This window comes from Euprymna scolopes, unplaced genomic scaffold, assembly GCF_053919585.1.
Source record: "Euprymna scolopes isolate OS-2025 unplaced genomic scaffold, ASM5391958v1 sca783, whole genome shotgun sequence".
In the NCBI taxonomy this organism is placed as follows: domain Eukaryota; kingdom Metazoa; phylum Mollusca; class Cephalopoda; order Sepiida; family Sepiolidae; genus Euprymna; species Euprymna scolopes.
The window spans coordinates 1-20,947 of NW_027633861.1; the positions used below are offsets into that span (position 1 = coordinate 1).

Below are 20,947 nucleotides of genomic sequence, written 5' to 3' on the forward strand. Positions count from 1 at the left end.
TTCTATGCACTTTTTAACCATAAACCGAGCGGTAAACACCAAATCTGCATCTGTCAAGGAATAAGTTGTCTGCTTAATGGTTATCAACAAATTTTACAAATAATCACAGAAAGAATCGAAGCAACAGATGACCCTCAATTATTTTCTATTAAAAAAGTAGAATGTCTAGGAGCCTGTGGAGGATCGCCTGTTATGATGATTGGAAATCATTATTATGAGAATCTAACCGAACAATCCACACGTGATTTATTAGATTCTCTTGAATGCACATCAAAAAACTCTTCCACCACACCCAATGCCAAATAACCAGCCACCCACAAACCTTGCAAAAAATGAAGTTTGCTTCCGCTTCATTGATAAACCTAAATCATGGGATATCGATGTCTACATTAAAAATGGCGGTTATCAAATATGGACAAAAATCCTAAAAGGCGACATATCCATTGAACAAATCATGCGAGAAATACAAATTTCTAACCTCCGTGGACGAGGAGGAGCTGGTTTTCCAACTGCTCTAAAATGGAGCTTTATGTCTCGTCACATTGATGGTGAAAAATATCTAGTATGCAACTCAGATGAAGGTGAGCCGGGAACTTTTAAAGACCGAGATATTTTACGCTACAACCCTCACCAACTCATTGAAGGCATGGCAATTGCTGCCTATGTTATTGGAGCACGACAATGCTATAACTATATTCGTGGTGAATTTGTTGGGCCAATTAACTGCTTTAACCAAGCACTAAAAGAAGCTTATGAGAGAGGACTGCTTGGAATCAATATCATGAACTCTCAAACCTCCTTAGATATTTACTATCATGCTGGATCTGGTGCTTACGTTTGTGGCGAAGAAACAGCATTAATTGAATCTTTAGAAGGAAAAAAAGGACAGCCTCGCTTTAAACCGCCATACCTATCTAGCTATGGTTTATATGGCAAACCTACTGTGGTTAATAATACAGAAACGCTCTGCTCCATACCTGTTATTCTCGAAAAAGGTGGGCAATGGTTTCAAGATATTGGAGTGAAAAATTCAGGTGGTAGTAAAATATTTTCTGTTTCTGGACATGTCAATAAACCGGGAAACTACGAGCTAAGAATGGGTACACCATTTAAAGATTTACTTGCTTTAGCCGGTGGAATGAGAAATGATAAAAAACTCAAAGCGGTGATACCCGGAGGTCCTTCCACAGCAGTCATTACTGGGGAAGCAGCTATGCAAGCAAATATGGATTTTGATAGTCTAAGTAAGCAAAACTCTAGCTTAGGAGCTGGATCAGTAATTATCATGGATGAAGATACTAATATGGTTGAAGTATTAGAAAATCTTGCAGATTTTTTCTACAACGAATCCTGTGGTCAATGTACACCTTGCCGAGAAGGTACTGGATGGATATATCGTGTTGTTCAACGTATTCGAAAAGGAAAAGGAACTCGAGAAGATCTTGATAACTTACAAGATGTTGCCAAACGTATTAAAGGAAATGTTATTTGTGGATTAGGAGATGCAGCAGCCGTTCCTGCAATCAGCATCGTAACAAATTTTAGAAAGGAATTTGAAGCCCTCATCTCTTCTTAATACACCCATGCATCATTCTATTAATATTATTCGCCGAAAAACCAATGAGGCACTGCTTAACCAACTTCCTGAGGAACTTCCATTATTGGTTAGACGCATACTTGCTCAAAGAAACATTTCTTCTCCTGAAGAAGCCATTTTTGATTTACAATATTTGTCTCCTAGCAAAAAACTCACTGGATTGGATAAAGCCTCAGAACTTATCAGCAATGCTATTATAAGCTCACAAAAAATACTCATTATCGGAGATTATGATGCCGATGGTGCCACTGCAACAGCACTATCTTTTTTATTATTGAAAGAAATGGGAGCAAGCGTACAATTTCATAGTACTGATCGCTTTGATGAAGGATATGGTATGTCAATAGAACTGATTGACAAACTCCATAATAAACTAGACTTTCAACTCATCATTACTGTTGATTTAGGAATTAGTGCAAATGAAGGGGTTAAACATGCAAAAGAATTGGGTTATCAAGTCATTATCACCGATCATCATATTCCTCCTGAAGTTCTTCCTGATGCTGATAGTATTGTTAATCCTAATCTAACAAATTGTCAGTTTCCTAGTAAACATTTAGCCGGTGTTGGCGTTGCATTTTATACTCTTTCAGGAGTTCGCCATCATTTAGAAAAAAAAGGCTGGTTTTATTCATTCAGAATACAACAAACCTAATTTAGCTAAATATTTAGACTTAGTTGCTATTGGCACCATTGCCGATGTAATGGAGCTTGACAAAAATAATAAAATTCTAGTTGCCAAAGGACTCCAGCTTATTCAAAACAATCAATGCAGGATGGGTATTTCTATACTACTAAAAAAATATGGCAATATTAATACACCCGATACCCAAGACCTCTCTTTCCAACTTATTCCTAGACTCAACTCTGCTGGCAGAATGAGTAATATGCGTGATGGTGTCGAATGGCTAATCACTAATGACTCAAAAAAAGCAACGATACTTTCAAAGAAACTTAATGATTACAATACACAAAGAAAACAATTAGAAAAAAGAATATATAACGAAGCACTCTATATCATTGAAAATGAACAAATGTCAGAAGATTTTGTAAAACTTGCTTATAAAGCTGAATGGCATGTAGGAGTTATTGGCATTATTGCAGGAAAAATAAAACAACAATTATATCGCCCCTGTTTTATATTCTCACAGGAAAAAAATGGCACATTAAAAGGTTCTGGACGCTCCATACCCGGAATTAACATGAATCAACTATTATTAGCAGTTAAACGTAACAATCCTGAACTTATCAACAACTATGGTGGGCATGCCATGGCAGCTGGTGTGAATATTGAGCTACACAATTATGCAAAATTCCGTGACTGCATTAATAGAGAAGTCAATAAAATTATTAATAAATCAACTATTTACAAGCAAAACCTTGAGACAGATGGAACATTAGAGAATGAATTTTTAGTCTACAAACTGTAAGACAATTAAGAAATATTCCATGGGGGAATGCCTTTCCAAGCCCTCTTTTTGATGGGAATTTTCAAATACTATGGCATCAACAACGTGGCGAACATTCTCTCTTTGCTGTCAAAATAGATGAAAAAAGACACCTTGAATGTATTGCTTTCAATCAAAAATTTCCTCGCAATCATCAAGCTGGTGATCAAATACAGCTTATCTATGAACTTAAAGAAAAATACTATGCAGGAAAATCCTCTCTTCAACTTGTCGTAAAGCATATAAAAAGCTTACATAATAAATAAGTACTGTTTATAAGAAAGCTTTATCCTGAGCAAATAGACCTATATAGTTCTGATAATATAAATATGTGTGCTATAGCTGATTTGACTTTACAGTAAAAAAAAAAGGAGCCAATTGGCTCCTTTTTTATTTCATTAGTGAGTTACTTATTACTCAATAACTTTAGATACTACACCAGCACCAACTGTACGACCACCTTCACGAATCGCAAAGCGAAGACCTTCTGCCATAGCAATTGGGTTAATTAACGTAACAACCATCTTAATGTTATCACCAGGCATTACCATTTCTGTTCCTGAAGGCAACTCTGTAGCACCCGTTACATCTGTTGTTCTAAAATAGAACTGTGGACGATAGTTAGAGAAAAATGGCGTATGACGACCACCCTCTTCCTTACTTAACACATACACCTCACACTCAAATTTAGTGTGTGGAGTAATAGTTCCTTTTTTAGCAAGAACTTGTCCACGTTCAACATCTTCACGCTTAGTACCACGCAATAAAACACCAACATTATCACCTGCTTCACCACGGTCAAGAAGCTTTCTAAACATTTCCACACCAGTTACTGTTGTAACAGTTGTCTCACGAATACCAACAATTTCGACTTCATCGCCTACAGTAACCACACCACTTTCGACTCTTCCTGTTACAACCGTACCTCTTCCTTGAATAGAGAATACATCCTCAATAGGCATAAGAAAATCTTTTTCCACATCACGCTTAGGCTCAGGAATGTAGCTGTCTAAAGTATCCAGTAATTTTTGTACAGCTGGCTCACCAATATCACTGGTATCACCTTCAACTGCCTTTAATGCAGAACCCATAATGATTGGCGTATCATCACCTGGAAATTCATATCGATTAAGCAAATCTCTTACTTCAAGCTCAACCAACTCTAGTAATTCCTCATCATCAACCATATCAGCCTTATTTAGAAAAACTACGATATAAGGAACACCTACCTGACGTGCTAAAAGAATGTGCTCACGGGTTTGAGGCATGGGTCCATCTGCGGCAGAACAAACCAAAATAGCTCCGTCCATTTGTGCAGCACCGGTAATCATATTTTTCACATAATCAGCGTGTCCTGGGCAATCAACATGAGCGTAGTGTCTAGTATCAGTTTCATACTCAACATGAGCGGTAGCAATTGTGATACCACGAGCCTTCTCTTCAGGTGCATTATCAATCTGATCATATGCCTTAGACTCACCGCCAAATTTTTTCGCTGAGTAGATTGTTAGAGCTGCTGTCAAGGTTGTTTTACCATGATCAACGTGTCCAATAGTACCTACGTTTACATGCGGTTTCGTCCGCTCAAACTTTTCTTTTGCCATAGAATTATCTCCTAAAACTTATTTTTTATTGACTACCAAAAATATTAAAATTAAACTCAATACTTACCTAAATATGTAAAATCGATCTCTCACTGGAGCTCATGACGGGAATTGAACCCGTGACCTCTTCCTTACCAAGAAAGTGCTCTACCACCTGAGCTACATGAGCCAAATGGAGCGAGCGATGGGGATCGAACCCACGTCTTCGGCTTGGAAGGCCGAGGTAATAGCCACTATACGACGCTCGCCTACTAATCAAATTCCTCATGCTAGCCACAAAACAATAGAATGTTTGTGGTGGTGGGAGAAGGATTCGAACCTTCGAAGGCTGTGCCAACAGATTTACAGTCTGCCCCCTTTGACCGCTCGGGAATCCCACCATTGCTACACACTTTACAAAGTGATATAAATGAGGTAGTAATTATTATGCTGATAAATGTTTTACTATATTTACTACCAGTAAAAACCAATGCAATCAACGAAGCAATTTGACTTATTAAAACACCAGCACCAGCTATGAAATTATAACTCAAAATCATATCTAATGATAGATTTATAATCAGTTTTTTAAAGTATCAATAGCACCATTAATCCTATCCTACAAGCCTACAAGAGAAAAATAATGTCTGTGTATAAAAACCACTTTTTAATAGTAATAGAGTTATCATCATTTCTTTGATTTTATATTTTTTTATTTTGCTTTTGCTTTTGCTATAGGGTTTGTTTCATAGTTGCTTGATACTTTGTATATTTGTATATCTATTTGTATATTTGTATATCTACTTACAGTTTAAATAATTTCCCCCTATTCCCTGTATAATTCTACTAGCAAGAGATATAAATTTTTACATAGTTAATACGTCCAATAACACATAAGGTGTTTCTTACTAATCACATAATAAAACAGATAAATAAGCAAACTGAATTGGCTATACTACTTACTCATGTTAGACAATAAAACTCATACCCTATTGGAAAATCCTTCCTCAAACGGTTTTTCTGTCAGAAATCCATTACTGCATCCGTCTTCATGGGCACTTATCACTCTGTTTTTATTTGCTGGCTATCGCTATATCGATGCCATGAATATCTATGAAATCATCATCTTTATTAGCTCATCTTTTGCTTTATTCTATCTAAGCTATTGCTGGAAAGAATTCTGCTACACCGCTATCATAATAGGAATACTCACATTATTTTCTTTATGGCAATATCAAGAAACTCTCAGCATAGTTGAAAATAATTTTTGGCTAAAATACTTGTTTGCAAGTCAATCCGCCATTATGTGGATGAGTAGTTTATTGATACTTTCAACCATTGCTTACTTTATCCATATTTTTTCTAACAACAAATTTACTGCATTAGTTGCTAATCGCTTAGCATGGAGTGCCATCATCATGGGCTTTGTTGGCTTGCTTGTTCGTTGGCATGAATCCTACTTAATTGACCCCTCTATCGGCTATATTCCTGTTAGCAACCTTTATGAAGTATTCATACTTTTTTGTTTAATTACCACACTTATCTATCTCTATACCGAAAAACGCATAAAAAACTATACATTAGGTTTTTTTGCTTTATTTGTCGTTTCAATGGCTGTCGCTTTCCTGCTTTGGTATGCTTTTGAACGTGACGCCTACCACATACAACCCCTAGTCCCTGCACTAAACTCATATTGGATGAAAATTCACGTACCCGCTAACTTCATTGCCTATGGTGCACTCTCTCTTGCTGCAATGACTTCTGTAGCATGGCTAATCATCAACAAGCTACAGAAAAATCCCAGCCTTGCTTCATGGATACAAAACATGCCAGATTTATCCACCATTGATGAAATCACTTATCGATCTATCTCACTTGGCTTTTTAGCCTTCACCATTGCTACCATTCTTGGGGCATTATGGGCAGCTGAAGCTTGGGGAGGTTATTGGTCTTGGGATCCCAAAGAAACGTGGTCATTAATTGTTTGGCTAAACTATGCCGCTTGGCTACATTTAAGAATTTCTAAAGGCTGGCGAGGAAGCTTAATGGCATGGTGGGCCATCATTGGTCTGTTTGTCACACTCTTTGCTTTTCTTGGCGTTAATATGTTTTTATCCGGTCTCCATTCTTATGGAGAACTTTAATTTTTTATCCATCATACAATACTATGCATAAATCCAATTTTTATATAAAATTTTCCATCTTTATCGTTTTATTTGCTGTACTCAACCTATCAGCAAAAGCCGAATATGTTGAAGGGAAGCATTACACAGTAATTGAAGCAAAAAATCAATTTACTATTGGCAAACAACCTGAAGTTGTTGAGTTTTTTTACTTTGGCTGTCCTTTCTGTAGAAAAACTGAACCTTTGGTTGAAAAATGGCTAAAAACCAAACCCTCTAAAGTCAACTTCGAATACCAACCAGCATTTTACTCACCACGCATCACATGGTCAGTTAAGCTTTTCTATGTCACAAAAGTTCTTAACAAAGAATATGAACTACACGGGGAAATCTATGAACGATATTTCTCTGGCAAACTACAATCAAGACAAGATATATATGATTTATTTGCCAGTGTTGGTATAGATAAAAAAGCAGTCAATGAAGCTTATGAAAGCTTTGCCGTTAAAAACTTAATGAAAAAAGCTAAAGAACTCACAAAAAAATCAGGTATTGAAGGCGTACCCTCTTTTATTGTCAATGGAAAATATCGTGTATCCAATAGTTCAGCAGGTAGTCCTGAAAAAGTATTTGATGTCATCAACTACCTATTAAAAAAAAGATAAAACTTTTTGCTACTTTATATATTCATACACGCAAGCAATCAAAAATTCAAATTATTTTATCTTAGCAACCATACAAATGATAGTTAAATATTTTTTGGAATAATTAAAACAATAGGAAAATGCCCAAACTCATTGATTCATTTAATCGTCAAATAACCTATTTACGAGTCTCCGTTACAGACAAATGCGACTTAAAATGTAGCTATTGCTCACCTGCTAAAGGAGGACACCTAAAAGGAAAATACACGGAATATCTTGATGCTAATGAAATCACACGCATATGCCAAGCATTTATCAGACTTGGTGTGGAACGCTTCCGGTTTACTGGAGGAGAACCCCTTCTACGCAAAGATTTACCAAAAATAGCAAGCAATATACATGAATTAGAGAAACATATTGATCTCTCATTATCTACCAACGGCACACGTTTAGAACGCTATGCTCAAATCCTCTATCAATCAGGAATTAAGCGTCTTAACATTTCATTGGATTCGATTAACCCTAAGAAATTTAATACTATTACCCGAGGTGGAAACTTAGAAGCCGTATTGCGAGGAATTATTAAAGCAAAGGAGCAAGGATTTGATCCAATCAAAATTAATACCGTTATGATAAAAGGGGTTAATGATGATGAAATTGAAAAACTAATTGACTGGAGTATGGATTGTGGACTTGAGCTACGCTTTATTGAGATTATGCCCATTGGTCAACCCGGTGTTGATTCCATGCATCAACACATGTCTATGCAAGAGATTATCCAACGTGTAGAAAATCACCTTGGCGAAACTCTTATCCCGAGCATTAGTCGACAAGGAGGCGGTCCAGCAAAATATTATCGGACTCCTAGTAAACATTTAGGAATTGGCATCATCTCGGCAGTTTCTCAGCACTTTTGTGAAACATGTAACCGAGTGAGATTAACATCTAGAGGGCGCTTAGCACTATGCTTAGGGCAAGAACACTCAGTCGACTTAAGAGAGCCTATAAGAGACAACATAAGTGATGCAGATTTAGACAAACTAATCACCCAAGCCATAGAACTTAAGCCAGAAAGACACTATTTCAATGAAAATCGCCACAACATTGTATTTCAAAAAATGGTCTCATTAGGAGGATAACATATGATAACCGTGTTATACTTTGCCAAATTAAAAGAAGAGTTACAAACTGGCACAGAACAAATAGAACATTCTTTCTCTACAGCATTAGAGTTAAAACAATACTTATGTTCACGTGGTAAAAATTGGCACACAGCAATTAGCAATCCGAACATTCAAATTGCTATTAATCAACAAATAAGTTCTTGGGAAGACCCTCTTCCTGATAATGTCGAAGTTGCTTTATTTCCGCCTATTACAGGAGGATAAGAAATAAATACTCTCTAAATTTCATTATACATTTTGGCCATCCTATCTATTTTTTATAAACAAGATAAAACAAAATGATTAAAATTCAACAAGAAGACTTTAATATCCAAAAAGAAATTGATTTCCTTACCAAAGAACATAACGATATTGGAGCAATTTCTGTATTTGTTGGCTTAGTACGTGATTTTAATGCCCATTCCAAAACTAAAGTTCAATCGCTCTATCTGGAACACTATCCAAATATGACAGAGAAATCTCTACAAGAAATTTGCGAGAAAGCAAAAGAAAAATGGACACTACAAAACTGCTTAGTTATACATAGAATAGGAAAATTAAAGCCATCAGACAACATTGTATTAGTCATATGTGGAGCATACCAACGAGTTCCAGCCATGCAAGCCTGCGAATTTATCATTCATTCACTTAAAGTAAAAGCTCCTTTTTGGAAAAAAGAATTTTACGAAAATGGCAATAGCGCTTGGGTTGAACAAAATCCCCAAGATAAAGAGCTTGCTTTACAAATTAATTACTAAAAAATTAGGCATATCCAATAAAATATGACTAAAATAGAGCAAAATTCATTGATACCCATTACTGAAAATGATATACAAGAAGACTTTGTTGATATTAATGAGTTTGAAGAGTTTAAAGAACTTGAAAAATCTGTAAATATTGATGAAAGCACCCTAGAAATCAGTGCTAACTCTAGCCTTTCTAAAAATCAATCACACAGTACAAATAATCAAGAAAACAAGGCTCTAATCTCTTTTCAAGACACTAGTAGTTTTGAAAAATATATACAAAGTGCCAATTCAGCTCCTAAACTCACCAGTGAAGAAGAATGGGAGCTAGCTGATAGAATTCATCAACACAATGACTTAGAAGCCGCTCAAAAGCTTGTCTTTAGTAATCTACGCTACGTTATTGCCATTGCACAAACCTATTCTGGATACGGGCTACCACTTCCTGACTTAGTACAAGAAGGCAATGTTGGGCTCATGCGTGCAGTCAAACGCTTTCAACCAGAAAAAAAAGTCAAACTGATGTCCTTTGCCTCGCACTGGGTACGTGCTGAAATTCATGAATTTATCATTAAAAATTGGCGTATCATCAAAATGGCAACGACTAAAGCACAACGCAAGCTATTTTTCAAACTAAGAAGCTCAAAAAAAGATCTCGATTGGATTGATCAAGATGAAGCAGAACATATCGCTAAAAAACTTGATGTAAAAGTATCTGATGTTTATCAAATGGAAGGGAGAATGACCCAGACCGATGCAACATTTGATGTTGATGAAAATGATGATGAGAATACCAGCCTAGTACCAGCACAATACCTATCAGATAACCGCTATTCTCCAGAAAAAAACCTACTTGACTCAGATAGTTTTGAATACCAAAAACAAGCGATGCTTAGTGCCATTACCGAACTGGATGAACGTAGCAAAAAAATCATACAAGAACGCTGGTTATCAGGAAATAAAGTCACGCTCAAAGACCTCTCTGATAAATATCAAGTTTCCTTAGAAAGAATCCGACAAATCGAAGCTGCTGCCTTAAAAAAAATTAAAAACAAAATGTTACAAGATACCTAAATGAGCGAATCTATCCACATGTATGCTAAAGTAGTCAGTAAAGATAAACAATACTACACGCTTAACTTAAAAAAATTACCCTGCCAACCCAATCAAGGGACTTGTTGTGGCGGATTTTGTGGATCGTTACTGTGGCAAAAAATCTTTACTAAGTCATCACATCACTGCTCAAAAACAATCATTTATTCCAAGAACGAACTCACTGTTGGAAGTGATATAACCCTTACTCTCTCTCCAACAAATTTTCTTCTTATACAAGTATTATTATGGCTATTTCCCACTATTTTATTACTGTTCACCCTATCGGTACTCCCTTCTCAATGGTGGAGCCTACCCATCTCACTAAGCCTAACTACCTTAGTATGGCTACTTTGCAGTCAATGGACAAAAAAACATCACTTCGGACTACAAATTATAGAAATTAATTGAAAATAAACATTCAAACCATATTAATAATACAATATTACCTATCATTATAAATACTGCTACAAAAAATCAAAATGAACACTACCCTAACACAATACAAAAAAATCTCCTCAATAGGCATATTTTCTTTGCTTATTTTTTCTACCCTTCTACAGGCTAAACTTCCTGATTTTACAAAATTAGCAGAAAAACAAAGCCAAGCAGTTGTAAATATTAGCACAAAAAAATACATTCCTAATAGTAGACAATCTATTCCTCCTCAGTATCGAGGAATCCCTGAGGAATGGTTGCGTTACTTCTTTAATCATCCTGATGAAGAATCTGAACAAGATGAAAAACAACCGCATGGTGCTCCCCAACACAGCTCCCTTGGTTCAGGATTTATCATCAGTAAAGATGGATATGTGGTTACCAATCATCATGTAATCGATGGTGCAGATGAAGTCTTTGTACGCTTTAATGACTTAAAAGTTAGCAAAGCACAAATTATAGGAAGTGACCCACGTACTGATTTAGCTTTACTCAAAGTTGAAAGAGACAACCTACCCTTTATGGTTTTAGGTGATTCAACTAAACTCAAAGTCGGTGCATGGGTGATAGCCATTGGCTCACCATTTGGCTTTGACTACTCTGTTACAGCTGGTATTGTCAGTGCCAAAGAAAGAAGCCTGCCATCAGATTCCTATGTGCCATTTATTCAAACAGATGTTGCCATCAATCCGGGAAACTCAGGTGGTCCTCTTTTTAATTTAAAAGGCAAAGTCATTGGTGTAAACTCCCAAATATACAGTCGTAGTGGTGGTTTTATGGGTGTCTCTTTTGCCATCCCCTCAAACTTAGTCAAACATATTGTAAAAGAGCTAAAAGAAAAAGGGGAAGTCACTCGTGGTTATCTTGGTGTGCAAATTCAAGAAGTCACCTCAGAACTTTCAGAAACCTTTAACATGAAATTCCCACACGGAGCCTTAATTGCTAGAGTATTTGAAGACACTCCTGCAGAAAAATCAGGAATTAAAGCAGGAGATGTCATCACTGAATTTAACGGGCAAAAAATAAATCGTTCCTATAACCTTCCTCCCATTGTTGGCATCACTCCTATAGATAAAAAAGTACCTGTTAAAATTATCCGCAATGGCAAAGAAAAAACCATTTATGTACGTGTAAAAAAACTCTCTAATGATGAAAGAATCGCATCATCTAACAAAAAATCAAACGCCTCAGGATTTCATATCAAGAGAGCAGGAATCAAAGTCATTAATTTAGATGAAGAAACCTTTGAACAACTCCAGCAAGGAATTGAAGTTAAATCGGTTACACCTGATGGTCCAGCAGACCGATCTGGTATTCAAGCAGGAGATATTATTCTAACGATGCAAGACAAAGTCATTAAATCCGTACGTAATTTCCGTAAAATTATTAAAAATGCGCCGCAAAAAACACGCCTACGTATATTAATCTATCGAAACAACCAATATCAATTTACAACGATATATTTACCATAAAAGCAACTATTTGCACACTCTATATAGTTTTACATTTAAGAATAATCACTTATCTATTTTTACTTCATTTGTTATAAAACCTCTTAACACTGTGCGAATAAAATATATCAAGATAATAGGCCTTACTCTTCTCTTGCTTAATATCATAAAAATATAAAGTAAGAAAATCGGTAAAATTATATATAAACCAAACATTGTAGTAGCCTAGTGAACATTAGAAACTTCTCTATCATCGCCCATATTGATCACGGAAAATCAACAATATCCGATCGTCTGATAGAACATTGTGGAGGCTTATCTAAACGTGAAATGACCCAACAAGTACTCGATTCAATGGAAATTGAAAAAGAACGAGGCATTACCATCAAAGCCCAGAGCGTTTCCTTACAATACCTATTTCCCAAAGATCAAACCACCTACAACCTTAATTTCATTGACACTCCTGGACACGTTGATTTTTCCTATGAGGTATCACGTTCACTTGCCGCTTGCGATGGTGCTCTGCTTGTTGTCGATGCCTCGCAAGGAGTGGAAGCTCAAACAGTTGCCAATTGCTACACAGCAATCGAACTAGGTTTAGAAATCATTCCAGTTATCAACAAAATAGACCTCCCTGCAGCTGACATTGAAAAAACCAAACAAGAAATTGAAGATGTCATTGGTATTTCAGCTGAAAATGCCGTGTGTGTCAGTGCTAAAAGTGGCATTGGTATTGAAGAATTACTTGCTGCTGTAATTGAATACATTCCTGCTCCAATCGATAGAAGTGATGAACCCCTGCAAGCTCTCATTATTGACTCATGGTTTGATAGTTATCTTGGTGTTGTCTCACTGGTTAAAGTTGTTGCGGGTGAGCTATCCTCACGCAGTGAAATAACTGTGATGTCTACCAAAGAAAAACACCTTATTACCGATGTAGGGATATTCTCACCCAAACGCACCCCACAAGAAAAAATTACCAATGGATCCGTTGGCTACATGGTTGCTGGTGTAAAAGATATATATGGAGTTCCAGTAGGTGATACCCTCACCTCAAGCTCACATCCAGCACAAGAACCTCTATCAGGATTCAAATCCATACAACCTCGTGTATTTGCCGGTCTCTACCCTATATCAGCTGAAAACTATGAAGACTTACGAGAAGCACTGGGTAAGCTACAGCTCAATGATGCAGCCTTACAATATGAGCCAGAAACCTCTGATGCTCTTGGTTTTGGGTTTAGGTGTGGCTTTCTTGGACTGCTGCATATGGAAATCATCCAAGAACGCTTAGAAAGAGAATACCAGCTTGAACTGATTTCCACCACCCCCACCGTAGTCTACCAAGTTATCATGAAAAACGGAGACTTACAATCCATTGAAAGCCCTTCCAACCTACCGGAAACTACATTAATCGAAAGCATACTTGAACCCATGGTTCATGCAGAAATATACACCCCAAATGAATATGTTGGCAATATCATTACCCTATGCATGGAAAAACGAGGGCAACAACGCAACATTCAATACCACGGCTCACAAGTCCAATTAAGCTACAATATCCCACTTGCTGAAATTGTCATTGATTTCTTTGAACGGCTCAAATCAATTAGTCGTGGCTACGCCTCAATGGACTATGAACTTTCTGACTACGAAGCCTCCGATCTGGTGAAAGTAGACATCATGATTAACGGTGAAAAAGTTGATGCACTGGCTATCCTAATGCATCGAACTTTTGCTACATCACGAGGGCGAACCATGATTGAAAAACTCAAAGAATTCATACCCAGACAAATGTTTGAAGTCGCCCTACAGGCCGCTATTGGTGGAAAAATAATTGCCAGAACCAACGTTAAAGCCCTACGCAAAAATGTTACAGCAAAATGCTATGGAGGGGATGTCAGTCGTAAACGAAAACTCCTTGAAAAACAAAAAAAAGGAAAGAAAAGAATGAAGGCTATTGGCAAAGTAGAATTACCACAAGAAGCATTCAAAATCATGTTGAACACCTAAACATAACAACATGGCACGAGAGATTGAACGAAAATTCCTCATTAAAAATAACGAATGGTGTCAACATATTCATACAACCCAAACCATTAAACAAGGATACCTAATCTTACCTGCTGAACAAACACAAAAAAACCCAAGTAAATCATCCGTACGTATCCGTACCATAGATAAACAAGCTTTTATTACCATTAAAAGTTTAGAGATAGGAATATCACGTGATGAATTTGAATACCCTATTCCTTATACTGAAGCCCAATATATGCTAGATTTTCTATGCATATACTCCACCATAGAAAAAAAACGACATACAATAATACATGAGGGAAAAAAATGGATAGTTGATAAATTTCTTGGAACTCATGCCCCACTAATTATCGCTGAAATTGAACTAAAAAACGAAAAAGAAACTTTTTCCATACCACCATGGATTGGCAAAGAAGTCACCGACTGTGTAGAATACTACAATACCTCATTACTAACACGAAATGACAAACACACCTAGCAAGTATGCCTAAACTATTAAAGTTCCTATTCCTCTTCCATATCCTAGCCTTCTCCACGATTATTTCCTATGCAAATACTTTAGAAAACACAAATTCTTCAAACTACAAAGAATTTTTTACCCAAAAAGAAAAAAAAAATATTCACTATAACAGCATAAGAGACCTATACAACATTGCCCTAAAATTCTCCCCAGAACTACAAACTTCTATGGCAAACCTTAATGTTTCTCATGCAAATAAGTTAATCGTAAAATCATCCCTATACCCCACTATTTCAGCCAACTATAGTTTACGAAGATCCGATAATACCGATGCGGCACCTTATAATCAAAACGTTCTTGCCCTATCCGTAACACAAATTCTCTATCAATCCGGAATTTTTGACCGCATCGGGCAACTGGATACACAAATTGACAGCAACCGACTCGCTATTGAATCCATACGCCAAAAACTCATTATTGATATTGCTCAAAAATGGACAGCGGTTCTCCTTGCTGCCAACAACAAAGACTTATCCGAAATTGAAGTTAAATCCTCAAAAAAAATTCAAGACAAAGCCAAACAATCCCTACAAGTTGGCTTTGGTAAAAAGCTAGATGTTGTGCAAGCCGAAGCTGCCTTTAAACTCGCTATTGCTAACCAAATCCAAAGACAAAGTGATTACGATATAGCCATACAAAACCTATCCCACCTAGCAGGAATACCTATCAACACTATTCCATCATGGAGCAAACAACAATCCATCATTAGTACAACAGACTCCTATGCATCAAAACTACAAAACAATCTCTCTATTCAACGTCAACTCAAGGCACTTGACTCAGCCACTTTAAGCATAGCAGAAAAAAGAGGAGATTTCTACCCCGTAATCTCCCTCAATTTTTCTTATAATCAAACCAAATACACCGAAACTGGCAGTAACATAACTGTAGCAGACCCCCTACTCCTCACCCTGCAATTTTCATGGGAATTATTCAGCGGATTTCGTAATCAAGGCAATCTAAACAAAGCTTATGCACAACTCAACCAACAAAAATCTCTGTTAAAATCCTCTATTCTACAAACTAAATCGCAACTAAATACCATCATAGCCAGACTACAAGCCAATGAAAAACGCATTCCTGCAATCAAACAACAAGTGCGTGCAGCAAAAATTTCATACGATGCCTACACACAAGGCTACGAACTTGGCACTGAGGACTTACCTAACGTTCTACAGGCACAACGTGACTATCAACGAGCCCAAATTAATTTAGCACAAAGCATCTATCAACATTGGATAAACTACCTTAACTATAAATTAATTATTGGTCAACTACGAGCTGAAGATTTACCTCAATAAAGATTTGTAAAAATAAAACTGCACCACTATCCACATGACTATCTTTACTAAATTCAAATTTCAATTTATTTCTATTGCTTTTATTAGCACTGTATTATTAAGTGGCAATATTGCACACTCACAATCCACTACCAAAAAAAAATCACCTAATTCTCACAATAGAGGAGATCTTGTTTTTGCCATCAAATCAGCACCACGCACACTAGACCCACGTTTTGCAACCGATGCCACCTCTTTTCGCATTGCTCAACTATTATACAAAGCCCCTATTAAATTTGATGACAAAAAGAAACCCATAAGTTGGCTATGTAATTGGCAAAAAATTAACAATTCCAATTCTCACTATCGATTTACAATTATAGGTAAACATACATTCAGCAACGGTCGCCCAGTTACCATTGATGATCTAATTGCCACTTACCAATCAGTTCTAGACAAAAAGATTGGTTCACCACATCGAGGCAGTTTAAAAAACATCAAAAAAATTATAAAGATCGATAATAAAAGTGCTGATTTCATCCTTGAAAAACCAGATATTTTATTTCCAGCCAACCTAGTTGTTGGTATTCTCCCCAAAGAGCAATTAAAAACAAAAGATATTCAGCAGCACATCAGCAGTGGTGATTTTTCTTTAGAACATTGGGATGGTGAAGGAGATGTTTTTCTCAAACGCAGAAAAGATAACAAAATTTTTCACTTTCTTGTGAGTAAAGATGATACCGTAACTGCCCTACAAATACTAAAAGGTGAAATAGACATCATTCAAAACGGACTCCCGCAAGAACTCGTTAAATACCTATCACAACGAAAGGAACTAACCGTTAAAGATAATGCCGGTAGCGTTTACACCTATTTAGGATTAAATATGCAAGATAAACTCCTCTCAAACCCAAAAATCCGTCTAGCCATAGCACTTGGTGTTAACAGACAAGAAATTATTGATTACCTATTTAACAAACGAGCAAGACTTGCTCAAGCTCTCTTACCAAAAGAACATTGGTCATCAGATGATAAACTCAAAGACATTCCCTATGATCCCGAACGGGCAAAGAAAATACTAAAAGAATTAGGCTATCACAAAAAAAAAACCTCTCAAGCTCAGCTACAAAACTTCAAAATCTGCCTTTCGCCTACGTGTTGCAACCTTACTTCAGCACCAGCTAAGAAAAGTAAATATTCAAACAAACATTCAAAGCTATGATTGGGGAACTTTCTATGGTGACGTCAAAAAAGGAAATTTTCAACTCTACTCCCTTTCATGGGTGGGAATTAAGCAACCAGACATTTACCGCTACGTTTTCCACAGCTCAATGATCCCACCTAAAGGAGCAAACCGAGGACGCTACATCAGTAAAAAAGCTGATAATTATATTGAACAAGGAGACCAAGCTCTTAGCATTAAAAATAAACAAAAATACTACTACAAACTTGAGCACTTATTACAAGAAGACCTTCCCTATATCTCCCTATGGTATGAAAATCAATTTGTCATACTCAGTGAAAAAGCGAAAAACTACCAGCTTTCAAGCGATGGAAATTTCCTAAATCTATCCTCGCTAACGTTAAAAAAATAACGACTAAACTCAACAGGAAACTAACCGTCAACTGGTCGGCTGGAGTACTTTGTTAACACGTTTATAACATAAACTTATCAAGCACAAGCAAATGTTTAGAATGTTTAGAATACTTAATTAGTGAGATAAGGGAAATAACTATACACTCCTCGTTGCATTACTGCAGTAATTTTCCTTAACAGACATTCATCCTTTAAGTTGCACGTTAAGAAAGGTTTCCCAGTCTATGCGTTGAGCCACAAGATCTGCACTTTAGCAATCCTCTAATGATTTAATGGAGGCATAAAACCATAATCTGTAAGCACGAACGACGACTACTTTATAAAAGTTATAATTTTCTTTTTGCCTTGTGTTAAGCTATTTGTAGTTGATTCTCTGCATGTTGAAATGCTAACAAATTATTGTTTCTTAACTACTGCCGTAATTTTCTGTTCGCTGTTATCTGAGAACTCCAATATAAAATCAAAAGACGTTTGATCAACCGCATTATCTATTGGATCCATCAACATCACATGTAAACCATGTGGCTTAAATTTAACCTCTTTCCCCTTTGGCAATAATACCGGTCCGTGCTTATGCATTTTCATCACACCATTTTTCATGGCTGTTTTATGTATAACAACTTTCTTAAAATAATTGCTACTTACTGTGACTAGCTTAACTGTCATATCTTTACTAATAACATTCATAAAAAGTGCTGTGGAAGATAACTTAGAGGGAAGCTCCCGCACCCAAGCATCTGTTACTTCAACATTTGTTTTATAGGCTTGAGCAGGTAAAAAAATAAACGTAGTTGCTACCATAAAAAACATCATTAAATATGAAACTTTTTTCATCATAAATATCTCTTATAAATTTAACAATTGATACAATAATACTAGTAATATGAAAAAACATTCCAACTAGTACTATAATTGCTACTTATTGTAACATATACAGTATGCTTATATATTTTAAATGCTTATATATTTTAAACTCTATTCATTTCCACTCATAATTTAATTCATTCACACAAAACCATTTTCTAACAAATTAAGTATTTTTTATGCCAAGAGTTTTTAATTTTAGCCCCGGTCCTTCCATGCTCCCAATTGAAGTCATCCAAACAATCAAAGCAGAGCTTGAAGACTGGCAAGGCAGTGGTATGTCTGTCATGGAAATTAGCCATCGTAGTCAAGCTTTCGCAGAGATTATAGAGCAATCTGAATTACTATTAAGAAAGCTCTTGAAAATCCCAAAAAACTATCATGTTCTATTCCTGCACGGTGGTGCAAGCATGCAATTTGCCACCATCCCCCTTAATCTATCCTCACCCAAACACTATGCGGACTACATCATCACTGGTCACTGGGGACTAAAGGCCTATAAAGAAGCAAAAAAATTTACAAAAACAAGAATACTGTGCGACACCATGCAAAGCCTCACTGTTCCTGAACAATCAGAACTGAAATTTAATGATGATACCACTTACATACACTACACAGACAATGAAACCATTTCAGGTGTGGAGTTTTCCTATGTTCCTGATACAGGAGATATTCCCCTCGTTATCGACATATCATCCAACGTTCTATCCTGTCAAGTTGATATAGAGAAATTTGGTGTTCTCTATGCCTGCTGTCAAAAAAATATTGGTATATCCGGTTTAGCGATTAGCATCGTAAGAGAAGACTTAATAGGCAAGCACCAAACACATACCCCTAGTCTCCTAGAATGGCAACATCTACACAACACAAATTCTCTACCCAATACCATGCCAACCTTTGCTTGGTATGTCCTACTTCTCTGTCTACAATGGATAGAAAAATCAGGTGGAGCTGGGCAAATGCGTCAAAATAATCTAAAAAAATCCAAACTACTGTATGACTACATTGATAGTTCAGATTTTTACAACAATCCCGTTGCTCCCAAATACCGTTCAGCAATGAACATACCATTTAGTTTGCGAACAGAAGATTTAAACTCTCTCTTTTTAGAACAAAGCACACAAGCTGGACTCACCAACTTAAAAGGACATGCCTCCGTTGGAGGGATGCGTGCAAGCATGTACAACAGCATGCCAAAAGCAGGCGTTATCGCACTAATTGACTTCATGCAAGACTTTGCCAATAAGCACAAATAATATCCTAGAACAAAAATGGATCAACTACAAAAACTTCGACAACGCATTGACCACATTGATGAAGAAATCCTTGAACTACTAGGAAAGCGTGCTAACACAGTAATTGAAGTTGGCGAGTACAAAGCCAAACAAACTCCAAACCCTGTCTACATGCGCCACGAACGAGAAGCTCAAATTCTTGACAAAATAGCCCAACAAGCAACCCACAGCAACACCCCCATCAACACCAACGATCTACACAACATCTACCGAGCAATCATTGGATCTTGTCGGGCACTTGAATCACCCATGCAAATCGCCTACCTAGGTCCTGCTGGCACATACAGTGAAATGGCTGCCCATAAATACTTCTGCCAATCACAAAACACTAATTTTCTACCTCAACCCACCATCAATTGCATTTTTTCTGAAGTAGAAAGTGGAAGAGTCTCCTACGGCATTATTCCTATTGAAAACTCTTATGAAGGATTCGTCAGCAATAGCACAGACGGTCTCATTGCCATGAAAAAGTCCTCCATCTGTGCAGAATTTAAAATGCTTATTGAACACGCTTTTCTCAGCAAAGAAACAAGCATCAAGAACATCAAAAAACTCTACACCCACCCACAAACCTACGCACAATGCTCAAAATGGATTGAACAATTCCAATGGCAAATACAATTTGTTGAAAGCAACGGTTTAGCAGCCAAACTTGCCAGTGAAGAAGTACAATCCTCAGCCATTGCCTCGCCACAAACTGCCCAACAATACGGACTCAATGAACTACAAAGAAACATCCAAAACCAAAGCAACAATACCACTCGCTTTCTCATCATAGGAAACCACACTGTTCAACCCTCCGGAAATGATGCTACCACCCTAGTTTTTGCCCTTAAAAATGAATCCGGTGCACTGCAAAAAGCCCTAAAAATTCTTGCAGACAAACATATCAATATGAGTCAAATCCTATCCAGACCAGCTCGCTCCTGTGAATGGGAATACCTATTTCTCATTGACATCAGCGGACACCAGCAAGATAAAACTGTTGCAGAAGGAATCCAACAGCTAAAAAACTACGTTCCCATGCTTAAAATTCTTGGCTCATACCCAATTTCTCAAATAACTTAAC

General features: G+C 36.8%; 13 protein-coding genes, 3 non-coding genes and 1 pseudogene across 16 annotated transcripts; 14 read left to right on the top strand and 3 right to left on the bottom strand.

Annotated features, from left to right (window-relative positions):
• Positions 1-295: 295 nt before the first annotated feature.
• Positions 296-1,576, top strand: LOC145276263 (NADH-quinone oxidoreductase subunit F pseudogene; annotated as a pseudogene).
• Positions 1,577-1,583: 7 nt separating this feature from the next.
• On the top strand, positions 1,584-2,252 carry LOC145276264 (single-stranded-DNA-specific exonuclease RecJ-like). The gene has a single exon (XM_080127690.1). It carries the CDS (start codon positions 1,584-1,586, stop codon positions 2,250-2,252), a length of 669 nt encoding a protein of 222 aa, XP_079983816.1.
• A 232-nt stretch (positions 2,253-2,484) lies between these two features.
• On the top strand, positions 2,485-3,027 carry LOC145276265 (single-stranded-DNA-specific exonuclease RecJ-like). The gene has a single exon (XM_080127691.1). The coding sequence runs from the start codon at positions 2,485-2,487 to the stop codon at positions 3,025-3,027; it is 543 nt and encodes a 180-aa protein (XP_079983817.1).
• A 1,718-nt stretch (positions 3,028-4,745) lies between these two features.
• Positions 4,746-4,818, bottom strand: Trnat-ggu (transfer RNA threonine (anticodon GGU)). Its single transcript has one exon. It is a non-coding gene; the product is annotated as a tRNA-Thr (tRNA).
• Positions 4,819-4,825: 7 nt separating this feature from the next.
• On the bottom strand, positions 4,826-4,897 carry Trnag-ucc (transfer RNA glycine (anticodon UCC)). Its single transcript has one exon. It is a non-coding gene; the product is annotated as a tRNA-Gly (tRNA).
• Positions 4,898-4,947: 50 nt separating this feature from the next.
• Trnay-gua (transfer RNA tyrosine (anticodon GUA)) lies at positions 4,948-5,029 on the bottom strand. The gene has a single exon. It is a non-coding gene; the product is annotated as a tRNA-Tyr (tRNA).
• Positions 5,030-6,382: 1,353 nt separating this feature from the next.
• Positions 6,383-6,772, top strand: LOC145276266 (cytochrome c biogenesis protein CcsA-like). Its single transcript, XM_080127692.1, has one exon. The coding sequence runs from the start codon at positions 6,383-6,385 to the stop codon at positions 6,770-6,772; it is 390 nt and encodes a 129-aa protein (XP_079983818.1).
• A 23-nt stretch (positions 6,773-6,795) lies between these two features.
• Positions 6,796-7,416, top strand: LOC145276267 (thiol:disulfide interchange protein DsbA-like). The gene has a single exon (XM_080127693.1). It carries the CDS (start codon positions 6,796-6,798, stop codon positions 7,414-7,416), a length of 621 nt encoding a protein of 206 aa, XP_079983819.1.
• A 119-nt stretch (positions 7,417-7,535) lies between these two features.
• LOC145276269 (GTP 3',8-cyclase-like) lies at positions 7,536-8,534 on the top strand. Its single transcript, XM_080127694.1, has one exon. It carries the CDS (start codon positions 7,536-7,538, stop codon positions 8,532-8,534), a length of 999 nt encoding a protein of 332 aa, XP_079983820.1.
• A 323-nt stretch (positions 8,535-8,857) lies between these two features.
• Positions 8,858-9,316, top strand: LOC145276270 (molybdopterin synthase catalytic subunit-like). The gene has a single exon (XM_080127695.1). The coding sequence runs from the start codon at positions 8,858-8,860 to the stop codon at positions 9,314-9,316; it is 459 nt and encodes a 152-aa protein (XP_079983821.1).
• A 24-nt stretch (positions 9,317-9,340) lies between these two features.
• LOC145276271 (RNA polymerase sigma factor RpoH-like) lies at positions 9,341-10,378 on the top strand. Its single transcript, XM_080127696.1, has one exon. The coding sequence runs from the start codon at positions 9,341-9,343 to the stop codon at positions 10,376-10,378; it is 1,038 nt and encodes a 345-aa protein (XP_079983822.1).
• Positions 10,379-10,878: 500 nt separating this feature from the next.
• LOC145276273 (putative periplasmic serine endoprotease DegP-like) lies at positions 10,879-12,306 on the top strand. Its single transcript, XM_080127698.1, has one exon. It carries the CDS (start codon positions 10,879-10,881, stop codon positions 12,304-12,306), a length of 1,428 nt encoding a protein of 475 aa, XP_079983824.1.
• A 204-nt stretch (positions 12,307-12,510) lies between these two features.
• LOC145276274 (elongation factor 4-like) lies at positions 12,511-14,298 on the top strand (the record flags this gene model as incomplete). The annotated part of the gene is made up of 1 exon (XM_080127699.1): positions 12,511-14,298. A coding segment is annotated over one exon (1,788 nt), but the record flags the coding sequence as incomplete, so codon positions are not given.
• A 507-nt stretch (positions 14,299-14,805) lies between these two features.
• Positions 14,806-16,143, top strand: LOC145276275 (outer membrane efflux protein BepC-like). The gene has a single exon (XM_080127700.1). It carries the CDS (start codon positions 14,806-14,808, stop codon positions 16,141-16,143), a length of 1,338 nt encoding a protein of 445 aa, XP_079983826.1.
• Positions 16,144-16,177: 34 nt separating this feature from the next.
• On the top strand, positions 16,178-17,344 carry LOC145276277 (dipeptide-binding protein-like). The gene has a single exon (XM_080127701.1). It carries the CDS (start codon positions 16,178-16,180, stop codon positions 17,342-17,344), a length of 1,167 nt encoding a protein of 388 aa, XP_079983827.1.
• Positions 17,345-18,798: 1,454 nt separating this feature from the next.
• On the top strand, positions 18,799-19,839 carry LOC145276278 (phosphoserine aminotransferase-like). The gene has a single exon (XM_080127702.1). The coding sequence runs from the start codon at positions 18,799-18,801 to the stop codon at positions 19,837-19,839; it is 1,041 nt and encodes a 346-aa protein (XP_079983828.1).
• A 15-nt stretch (positions 19,840-19,854) lies between these two features.
• On the top strand, positions 19,855-20,946 carry LOC145276279 (bifunctional chorismate mutase/prephenate dehydratase-like). The gene has a single exon (XM_080127703.1). The coding sequence runs from the start codon at positions 19,855-19,857 to the stop codon at positions 20,944-20,946; it is 1,092 nt and encodes a 363-aa protein (XP_079983829.1).
• The last annotated feature ends 1 nt before the right edge of the window (position 20,947 follows it).

Coding starts and splice junctions, on each gene's coding strand:
- LOC145276269 (XM_080127694.1), top strand. CDS start 7,536: ATGCCCAAACTCATTGATTCATTTAATCGTCAAATAACCTATTTACGA.
- LOC145276278 (XM_080127702.1), top strand. CDS start 18,799: ATGCTCCCAATTGAAGTCATCCAAACAATCAAAGCAGAGCTTGAAGAC.
- LOC145276267 (XM_080127693.1), top strand. CDS start 6,796: ATGCATAAATCCAATTTTTATATAAAATTTTCCATCTTTATCGTTTTA.
- LOC145276279 (XM_080127703.1), top strand. CDS start 19,855: ATGGATCAACTACAAAAACTTCGACAACGCATTGACCACATTGATGAA.
- LOC145276266 (XM_080127692.1), top strand. CDS start 6,383: ATGACTTCTGTAGCATGGCTAATCATCAACAAGCTACAGAAAAATCCC.
- LOC145276270 (XM_080127695.1), top strand. CDS start 8,858: ATGATTAAAATTCAACAAGAAGACTTTAATATCCAAAAAGAAATTGAT.
- LOC145276273 (XM_080127698.1), top strand. CDS start 10,879: ATGAACACTACCCTAACACAATACAAAAAAATCTCCTCAATAGGCATA.
- LOC145276277 (XM_080127701.1), top strand. CDS start 16,178: ATGACTATCTTTACTAAATTCAAATTTCAATTTATTTCTATTGCTTTT.
- LOC145276264 (XM_080127690.1), top strand. CDS start 1,584: ATGCATCATTCTATTAATATTATTCGCCGAAAAACCAATGAGGCACTG.
- LOC145276265 (XM_080127691.1), top strand. CDS start 2,485: ATGCGTGATGGTGTCGAATGGCTAATCACTAATGACTCAAAAAAAGCA.
- LOC145276275 (XM_080127700.1), top strand. CDS start 14,806: ATGCCTAAACTATTAAAGTTCCTATTCCTCTTCCATATCCTAGCCTTC.
- LOC145276271 (XM_080127696.1), top strand. CDS start 9,341: ATGACTAAAATAGAGCAAAATTCATTGATACCCATTACTGAAAATGAT.